This window comes from Blennius ocellaris (genome assembly GCF_963422515.1).
Source record: "Blennius ocellaris genome assembly, chromosome: 4".
Classification (NCBI taxonomy): domain Eukaryota; kingdom Metazoa; phylum Chordata; class Actinopteri; order Blenniiformes; family Blenniidae; genus Blennius; species Blennius ocellaris.
In genome coordinates, this window is record NC_137653.1 from 639,559 (window position 1) to 649,755 (window position 10,197).

At 53.5% G+C, this 10,197-nt stretch overlaps 1 protein-coding gene across 1 annotated transcript; it reads right to left on the minus strand.

Moving 5' to 3' along the window:
• Window positions 1-5,455: 5,455 nt before the first annotated feature.
• Window positions 5,456-10,185, minus strand: ccdc51 (coiled-coil domain containing 51). The gene is made up of 7 exons (XM_080494994.1): window positions 10,111-10,185; window positions 9,504-9,561; window positions 9,214-9,415; window positions 9,000-9,137; window positions 8,727-8,891; window positions 6,894-7,100; window positions 5,456-6,358 (listed from the first exon to the last, which is right to left on the minus strand). Exons 2-7 carry the CDS (start codon window positions 9,506-9,508, stop codon window positions 5,789-5,791), a joined length of 1,287 nt encoding a protein of 428 aa, XP_080351120.1. The 5' UTR covers window positions 9,509-9,561; window positions 10,111-10,185; the 3' UTR covers window positions 5,456-5,788.
• Window positions 10,186-10,197: the final 12 nt, after the last annotated feature.

Below are 10,197 nucleotides of genomic sequence, written 5' to 3' on the forward strand. Positions count from 1 at the left end.
CGGCTGTGCACGACCACTCACACTTTTTTTTTTTTTTTGTTTCTCTCAAGCACAAAGCTTGTAAACCGACCTGGAGGGGTGGAGGAGCTCCGTCAGCCCCGACTCCCCGACGCCGTCCGGCCCGTCGTGCCGATGCTCCGTCTTCCCCCTCCAGCTCTGCAACGCTTTCCCTGCTAAATGTACATTAATTATCATTTTAATTGGCACATAACACAGAATTACCATACCACACCTGCATGGGGTTGATGAGGTTCTTGATTAATAGCAATTATCCTGCGATTACTGCGCCAGGTGCTGAGATTCCCTGCCTTTCCAGGCTGCACCCTCCTGGAACAAAGGATCCTCCCACACCCGCACTCACTTCTTCCAACGAGACAATGAGGGAAGGTGAAGAACCAGAAATGTGCAAGACGGCGAGCTGAGAAACTTTTCACTTTTCACTCCTAAAGCCATCCATCCATCCAACCACAGAAGTTCAAAGGTGAAACACACAGAGTTGAAAGCCTGAATGTGTTTCTTTCACAATAACTGAAAGAAACACATTCAGGCTTTCAACTCTGTGTGTTTGACCTTTGAACTTCTGTGGTTGGATGGATGGATGGATGGATGGATGGATGGATGGATGGATGGATGGATGGATGGATGGACGGATGGCGCCCCCTGCAGCTCTGGTTCTTAAGATTACAGCCACAATTTTCAATTTGTCTGATTGTGATGGAGTGAAAGCAGAACCACAGACCATCGGTTGGGAACCACAGACCATAGGTTGGGAACCACAGACCATCAGTTGGGAACCACAGACCATCGGTTGGGAGCCACAGACCATCAGTTGGGGACCACAGACCATCAGTTGGGGACCACAGACCATCAGTTGGGAACCACTGACCATCGGTTGGGAACCACAGACCATCAGTTGGGAACCACAGACCATCAGTTGGGGACCACAGACCATCAGTTGGGAACCACTGACCATCGGTTGGGAACCACAGACCATCGGTTGGGAACCACAGACCATAGGTTGGGAACCACAGACCATCAGTTGGGAACCACAGACCATCGGTTGGGAGCCACAGACCTTCGGTTGGGAACCACAGACCATCGGTTGGGAACCACAGACCATCAGTTGGGAACCACAGACCATCAGTTGGGGACCACAGACCATCGGTTGGGAACCACAGACCATCGGTTGGGAACCACAGACCATCAGTTGGGAACGACAGACCATCAGTTGGGGACCACAGACCATCGGTTGGGAACCACAGACCATCGGTTGGGAACCACAGACCATCAGTTGGGAACCACAGACCATCAGTTGGGGACCACAGACCATCGGTTGGGAACCACAGACCATCGGTTGGGAACCACAGACCATCAGTTGGGGACCACAGACCATCGGTTGGGAACCACAGACCATCAGTTGGGAACCACTGACCATAGGTTGGGAACCACAGACCATCAGTTGGGGACCACAGACCATCGGTTGGGAACCACAGACCATCAGTTGGGAACCAAAGACCATCAGTTGGGGACCACAGACCATCAGTTGGGAACCACAGACCATCGGTTGGGAACCACAGACCATCAGTTGGGGACCACAGACCATCAGTTGGGGACCACAGACCATCGGTTGGGAACCACTGACCATCAGCGAGTTCCAGAGCGATCAAAAGACAATCCGTTGTCCAATCCTATGTCCACCAATCGAGCTGAAGTCTTGGAGGACGAGTCAGAGAAGACGTGAAGAATGACGCCGTCTCTGTCAGACGCTGGTTTTGACGCCGACGTCCAACTTCCGACGGACGAACGTTCTTGGACTGACGGAGGGAATCAGAGACTCAACATGCAAACCTCCAGCACAAAGGCCCCCAAGCTGGGATTCAAACCAGCGCCTGGGCAGGACGGCTTCGTCCCCCAAACCACTGAAATGTCCAACATCAAAGTCCCAGAACCGGATCCGGAGACGTCGGAGCGTCTCAGTGTCCTTCTGGACGCTAAAAGGACAAAAACATCCGTCCACTTGGGGGAATTCCACAGCACCTGAAACGTCACGTCTGTCCCTGGAGTCTTTTTTGTAATCGTCCTCGTCTCTTCCTTCCTCCTTTGGCTCCGTCTGTCCATTTGTCTTTAGTATTTTTTGTTTTTTCTTTTTGTCCCTGCTGGCGGTGAAACAATCCAATAAGCTCCGACGTGACTGTTTATCAGTCCTGGAGCATTTTTCTTTCTCTCTGCTGGTCTGAAGACAGACGTCCATCCTTGTGGACCCCCCGGGGGGCCGGCGCCCCCCCTCCGCCCCCCCCCCCTCAGCTCTCTGCAGGAGCGTTTTGAATCCGTGCGTCGCCTAAATGAAAGACGCAGCCGGCGGCTGGGCTCCTCCGGCAGACGAACCTCTGAGCCACCATTCAAAGTTGAACTGCTGGAGAACTATTCTAGATGTGCAGAACCACGTGGAGCCCCTCCCCCCCCTCCCCCACCACTCCGCTCGTTCTGACCAATCCTCAGTCAGTCGAGGAACAAAGAGCCGAGCCTCGTGAGCACAGACGACTTGAATGTTTAGCGGTGATAAACCCTCCGTGGCGTCTGGAGGCGTTTCCAGTATTCACCACCGGCAGCTCATTATTACACTAACTTTGTGGTTTTTATTACAATTACTGCATTTTAGAAAACTCTCCTTTCATCTTCCTGACCAAAGGAGCTTCAGAGCTGATCAGCTCTTCTGATCCGTGTTCATCACGTGTTGCTAGTTTCCACTGGTCTCTGGTCTGCTGACCGTTAGTAGAACTAGAAGAACGTTGGTAGAAGAACTAGAAGAACGTTAGTAGAACTAGAAGAATGTTGGTAGAAGAACTAAAAGAACGTTGGTAGAAGAACTAGAAGAACGTTGGTAGTAGAACTAGAATAACGTTGGTAGAAGAACGTCGGTGGAAGAACATTAGTAGAAGAACTTGAAGAATGTTAGTAGAAGAACTAGAAGAACGTTGGTAGAAGAACGTTAGTAGAAGAACGTTAGTAGAAGAACTTGAAGAATGTTAGTAGAAGAACTAGAAGAACGTTAGAACTAGAAGAACGTTGGTAGAAGAACTAGAAGAATGTTGGTAGAAGAACTAGAAGAACGTTAGTAGAACTAGAAGAACGTTGGTAGAAGAACTAGAAGAATGTTAGTAGAAGAACTAGAAGAACGTTGGTAGAAGAACTAGAAGAACGTTAGTAGAACTAGAAGAACGTTGGTAGAAGAACTAGAAGAATGTTGGTAGAAGAACTAGAAGAATGTTGGTAGAAGAACTAGAAGAACGTCAGTAGAACTAGAAGAACGTTGGTAGAAGAACTAGAAGAACGTTGGTAGGAACCTGAGTTCCCGGCCTTCCAGTGAACAAGTTGCCTCTCTGCTATATTAAATCAGTCAGTGTCCAGCCGGTACTGGTACTGGTACCGGTACCGGTACTGGTACTGGTACTGGTACTGACCTGTGTGGCCCTCCTTGTATTGTTATTGTGTCTATGTTTGATTATTGTCAACCTGAGAACCACCAATAGAACCTGAACTTCACCTGAACTCACCAGGGGCCTGGTACTTCCTCCAGCCTGCTGGCTGATGCTTCATATATACAGTATATATATATATATATATATATATATACTCACGGGAATTAACTATACCTCATGGGCCAGAACTCTTATTGGAATGAAATTGTCAACAGTGCATAGATCAGTGTTTCTCAACCTCTGCTCCGCGGAACACTGGTGTTTCCTCCAGATCGTCAGGTGAGTCGTGGGAAATTATCACATTTCACATTTTTTCCTAAAAAAACCCTCTGCTCTCACAGCGACAGTGTGTTGCAGAGTAATCATGTATAAATACTCTTCACCACTAGAGGGCAGCACAGAACTTTGCCGGTGAAATGTAAAGTGACAGACGTCAGTGTGGTTCATCTCCACCTCCTGCTACCATCTTGTATCAAAGTACTGTGTCAGTGACAGTGATGGAGAAGTTTTTGAAAACCAGGATCTCAGCTCTTCATCCATCAGGTCCAGGTTTCACACTGAGGGAGGCACTATTAAAAAAAGTCCTTGTTTCTGGATTTACTGGATTCCTGTTGATAAAACTTTGATGAGAAAGAGTTTGATGTCTTTGATGAGAATGACTTTGATGTCTTTGATGAGAAAGACTTTATATTGTTAATAGAGGCTGCAGAGTTTCACCTTTTAACATTTTCAGGTGGAGGTGTGACTCCAGATGTTTCCAAACAAAAAAGTGTGTCTTGGTTCAAAAAGGTAGAAAAACACTGCATAGAGAAGCAGGAGGGTGTAATAACACATTAATAAGCACTGCATAGAGTGGTTCAAACGTGACCTTATTTAGTCACAGTGGCCTTAAATAAGTGAAATAAGGTGTTTGCTGAACGTTTCTAAACTCGGCACAAGAATCCCCTCAGTCAGGGTGAAGAACTTCTCGTCTCACAACGAAGGACACAAGATGAACAGCTGATTGTAGTGAAAAGTGAAACTTGAGCACATGCCGCCCCCTGCTGGCTGAAGGTGGAATTCCAGATGAGAAAAGTGACTGTTGAGCAGGTTTTACAGGAGTCATCCTCTTTCCTCCATGAGAACAGACATTCGAGTTAAAAAAAAAAACTTTATTCAAGATGATTTTGAATCAAGGTGTTTCCTGATCGCACCGCGAGCGCAGATCAATACAGGACATGGATCTTTGTTTCTTAGTAGACATTTTTCTTCCTCAAAGTTAAATGTGAGGCTGCAGGACGTTTGCTGAGCTCCTAATGATGTTGGTCTTCTCACATCAAATCTGACAGCTCATCTCTTCTTAATTGCCGTTATTTGAAATAACAAGTTGAACTTCCTGCTTCGTGTCCAACAGTAGAATCGCCACGTTAAAGATTTCAGTATCAGTAGTTGTACTTTTAATAATCTCACTCCTCAAAGGATTCGTTGACATTGAAAGATGTCCGAAGGACGTTTTGGAGGAAATTCTTACTCTATTGTCTCTCCTCCGTCAGCAGACGTCCTCCGTCGGCAGACGTCCTCCGTCAGGAGACGTCCTCCAGTGGCAGACGTCCTCCGTCGGCAGACGTCCTCCGTCGGCAGACGTCCTCCGTCAGGAGATGTCCTCCAGTGGCAGACGTCCTCCAGTGGCAGACGTCCTCCAGTGGCAGACGTCCTCCGTCGGCAGACGTCCTCCGTCGGCAGACGTCCTCCGTCGGCAGACGTCCTCCGTCAGGAGACGTCCTCCAGCGGCAGACGTCCTCCAGCGGCAGACGTCCTCCGCCGGCAGACGTCCTCCGCCGGCAGACGTCCTCCGCCGGCAGACGTCCTCCATCAGGAGACGTCCTCCGTCAGGAGACGTCCTCCGTCGGCAGACGTCCTCCGTCAGGAGACGTCCTCCGTCGGCAGACGTCCTCCGTCAGGAGATGTCCTCCAGTGGCAGACGTCCTCCAGTGGCAGACGTCCTCCAGTGGCAGACGTCCTCCGTCGGCAGACGTCCTCCGTCAGCAGACGTCCTCCAGCGGCAGACGTCATCTGTCGGTAGACGTCCTCCGCCGGCAGACGTCATCTGTCGGTAGACGTCCTCCAGCAGCAGACGTCATCCGTCGGTAGACGTCCTCCGCCGGCAGACGTCCTCCGCCGGCAGACGTCCTCCAACGGCAGACGTCCTCCGCCGGCAGACGTCCTCCGCCGGCAGACGTCCTCCCAGGACTGACGAGCTCCAGCAGCAGTGAAACGTTCGGCAGCGTCTCGTCACGAGAGGAACAGGAAGCCGGCGGACGTCCGGCTCTCTACCCGCCGCCGCCCATCAGCAGGCAGACGGCGGAGACGGTGACGGCGGCGGCGGCGAAGGCGAAGGTGGCGTTGTAGAGCGCGTTGGTCCTGATGCGCTCCCCCAGAGTCGTCTGGGCGTCGTCCAGCCGCCGCAGCAGCAGCGGCCCCCACTCCTCGCCACGCTCTCGCTCTGCCGGCGGCCGGGTGGACGGAGCCTCGGTGGGCGGAGCCTCGGCGGGCGGAGCCCGGCTCTCCAGCAGCCGCCTCACCGTGGACAGCTGCCCCTCCACTCGGCCGAGGCCCCGCTCCAGGTGCCCCAGCTGCGGGGGGAGGGCCTCCAGCAGCGACTCCGCCCTGCGGCTGCCGGCGTGGAGGTCGTTCAGGGCGGCGAGGGGCAGGGCGGGCGGCGAGGGGCCGCCGGCGTCCTCGCCCTTCGGGACGGAGGCCTCGCTCAGCGCCAGCCTCAGGCTGTGGATGAGCGCCTGCAGCTCGGCCTGCTGGGAGCGGTGGTGCCCCGCCTGCACCCTGAGGGCCTCCTGCAGGCTCTCCGGGCCCTTCTGGGCCTCCAGCAGCAGCGTCCGCAGCTCCTGCAGGAAACCACGGCAAACCACTCACACACTGATCGCCATGTCAGGGTCAAGGTCAGGGTCAGGGTCAGGGTCAAAGTCAGGGTCAAGGTCAGGGTCAGGGTCAAAAAATAGCATAAAAAATGTATCTATCTGAGATAAATAAAAACACTGATCGCCAAGGTCATGGGTCAAGGTCAGGGTCAGAGTTAAGGTCAGTCAAAATGAGCTTCAGAATCAGAGACTTTACTGTGATTGCGATAAATAAGTGAAACTTCGTTGGTACGATCACACTTCTTCCAGCAGCAGATAAAAGGTCATCAAGGAAGAAGAAGATAAACTTTGTATAAAAAATGTATCTATCCGAGATAAATAAATAAAAACAGGTAAATAAAACAATTGCACTGTCCCTAGCATAAACTTATATTGGTGGAAATACTTTATAATAGAACCTTTTTTTAAACTTCGATAATAGAATCTGATACTTTTTCTTGTATTTGACTCGACACCAGCAAGTGTCTTTATCCGTCCTGGTCGCGGTGGACGTCCTCCTCACCTGCAGCCGGACCCGGTTGATGTAGGTGGACCCCAGGACCCCGATCAGGGCCCCCAGGACCGAGCCCATGACGGACCAGTTCTTGGTGCGCTCGGCTCTCGTCCGCTCCTTCTCGTGGCTCTCCCGGACCGCCGCCGAGAACAGAGCGAACTTCTCCCTCTCAGAGCCCTCGGCGCCCTCGTACGCCGTCCGGAGGCGACGCTCCTCCTGGGGGGGGGGGGGGGGGGGGGAGGGGAGAGGGTTTGTTGGTGGCAGTCTTCATGCAAGGCGCTCAGACACCAACAGAATGTTCTGGATCCAGGTTGGGAACGACTGTTTCAACACTTCCAGTGTGCCGGTGGGCCACCAGGGGGCGCAGTGAGTCGTTCTCACCTCACAGCCACCAGGGGGCGCAGTGAGTCGTTCTATCACCTCACAGCCACCAGGGGGCGCAGTGAGTCGTTCTATCACCTCACAGCCACCAGGGGGCGCAGTGAGTCGTTCTATCACCTCACAGCCACCAGGGGGCGCAGTGAGTCGTTCTATCACCTCACAGCCACCAGGGGGCGCAGTGAGTCGTTCTCACCTCACAGCCACCAGGGGGCGCAGTGAGTCGTTCTATCACCTCACAGCCACCAGGGGGCGCAGTGGGTCGTTCTCACCTCACAGCCACCAGGGGGCGCAGTGAGTCGTTCTCACCTCACAGCCACCAGGGGGCGCAGTGAGTCGTTCTCACCTCACAGCCACCAGGGGGCGCAGTGGGTCGTTCTATCACCTCACAGCCACCAGGGGGCGCAGTGGGTCGTTCTCACCTCACAGCCACCAGGGGGCGCAGTGAGTCGTTCTATCACCTCACAGCCACCAGGGGGCGCAGTGGGTCGTTCTCACCTCACAGCCACCAGGGGGCGCAGTGAGTCGTTCTATCACCTCACAGCCACCAGGGGGCGCAGTGGGTCGTTCTCACCTCACAGCCACCAGGGGGCGCAGTGAGTCGTTCTATCACCTCACAGCCACCAGGGGGCGCAGTGGGTCGTTCTCACCTCACAGCCACCAGGGGGCGCAGTGAGTCGTTCTATCACCTCACAGCCACCAGGGGGCGCAGTGAGTCGTTCTCACCTCACAGCCACCAGGGGGCGCAGTGAGTCGTTCTCACCTCACAGCCACCAGGGGGCGCAGTGAGTCATTCTATCACCTCACAGCCACCAGGGGGCGCAGTGGGTCGTTCTCACCTCACAGCCACCAGGGGGCGCAGTGAGTCGTTCTATCACCTCACAGCCACCAGGGGGTGCAGTGAGTCGTTCTATCACCTCACAGCCACCAGGGGGCGCAGTGAGTCGTTCTATCACCTCACAGCCACCAGGGGGCGCAGTGAGTCGTTCTATCACCTCACAGCCACCAGGGGGTGCAGTGAGTCGCTCTCACCTCACAGCCACCAGGGGGCGCAGTGGGTCGTTCTATCACCTCACAGCCACCAGGGGGCGCAGTGAGTCGTTCTCACCTCACAGCCACCAGGGGGCGCAGTGAGTCGTTCTATCACCTCACAGCCACCAGGGGGCGCAGTGAGTCGTTCTATCACCTCACAGCCACCAGGTCTGTGTGGAGTCTGAGTTCTACCATGTTTCCCTGAGTGTGTGGTTGGTTGTTCCTCTGGATGGAGGGATGATGATGATAGAGGGACAGACAAACACACTGATGATGGATGGATGAAGAGGTAGAGACAGATGATAGAGGGACAGACAGATGGATGGACTAATGGATGGATGGATGGACAGACAGACAGACAGACAGACAGACAGACTGATGAACAGACAGACAGACAGACAGACAGACTGATGGACAGACAGACAGACAGACCTGCAGCAGCTTGTGCTCCAGCGTAGCCAGCTCCAGGTAGTGGACGTCCTCCCTGGAGACTCTGTCCAGCCGGTCCCGGACCTCCTTCAGCCGGGCCTGCAGCGCCTCCAGGCTGCCGTGAGCCTCGCGCACCATCCCCCGGGACACCATGAAGGCCGCCTCGGCCTGGAGACGCAGACCAGACGGACCGTCGGCATTTCAGGACAGACGGACTTAAACGGTCCAACAGACGTCCCCTCCAGTCCCTCCAACAGCCAGACGTCCCCAACTGACCTCAGTGACCTTCGCCTGGGCGTTGCGGACCTCCACCAGCCCGACGAACTCCTCGTACCGCCCCCACCAGGTGTTGACTGTGGCGGTGGCCGTCTCCGCCGACCTTTGACCCCAGCGGCGACCCAACACGCCTGCGCGCTAAAGAGAGCGGCGTTCAGAGAGCGTCCGTCACGAAAGCTTCATTAGCTTTAGCTGCGACGAGCGCTTTGCGTACCTGGAAGGCCTCCGCGGCTCGCCGCCTCGCCACCTCGGCCGCCGCCCTCCCCCCCGGAGGAGGCGGGGTGGTGCTGGGTGGGGGAGGGGGTGGGCCGGGCTGGGGGTCAGCGCTGTAGGTTCTAACCCATGTGACCCTGCCAGGCAGCGGCAGGCGGGACAGACGCCCCGGTCCATGAGTCCAGAGACTGATCGGAGCCCTCCTGCACCTCGGACAGTTCAAATAACACGTTTCACTGCAGACGCCACGAGAACCTCACGGACACAAATGAGAATGTTTGGGAGAAATACCTCATTGAACGATCTCCAGGGTCTGTTCCGATATGAAGCCAAACCTGGAAATCAGCCACTGTGGGAACGATGGAGAAAGACATTACGTTAAATAAACTATTTAGACGGACTTAAGCAAGCTTTTGGAAGGCGACAATAAAAACCAACAAAAAGGTGAAGGAAAAGTGACATGACAAGTGGAGCTACAGTCTGATAAACCGAACTATAATATCTGACATCACTGTAAATTATGACGAAATGATTAAACACGAGTACCTTGAAATGTCGGTTTGTAAACAATGTATAGACAACAAATAATACCAAAAATGCAAATTCATTACTGGCAAACAAAACCAAAACACGAAATAGTAAACCTTCTTAATGCTGACTGAAACTAAAAACAACTGGCCAGAACCTCCACAGGGAGTCACAGTTTGATTGTAATCCCGACATGATTTATATTGACTTTTGTCCTCCAAGGTGAGTCACTTCATTCCCACCTTGTTAGCATTTAGCTTCACCGTGCTAAAGGGCTGCCGACCGGCTTTTGTGAACATCTGAGTCCGAGGAGCCTGCAGGGTTGTGTCAATACGTTCACACACGAGCGGAAGCATCGAAATAAACATACCTCTTTTCTGTAACGATGGCAGCACCCGCGAACTGAGATCATTGGACTAACTTGGCATCATCTTCATGTGTGAAAGGTTTTCGTTCA

What these genes read in the sequence shown, in the direction of transcription:
- ccdc51 (XM_080494994.1), bottom strand. An exon ending in GAGCCGCGGAGGCCTTCCAG is followed by an intron (nt 9,138 to 9,213) that starts GTACGCAAAGCG and finishes CGCTCTCTTTAG; the next exon opens with CGCGCAGGCGTGTTGGGTCG. An exon ending in CCCAGGCGAAGGTCACTGAG is followed by an intron (nt 8,892 to 8,999) that starts GTCAGTTGGGGA and finishes CTGCGTCTCCAG; the next exon opens with GCCGAGGCGGCCTTCATGGT.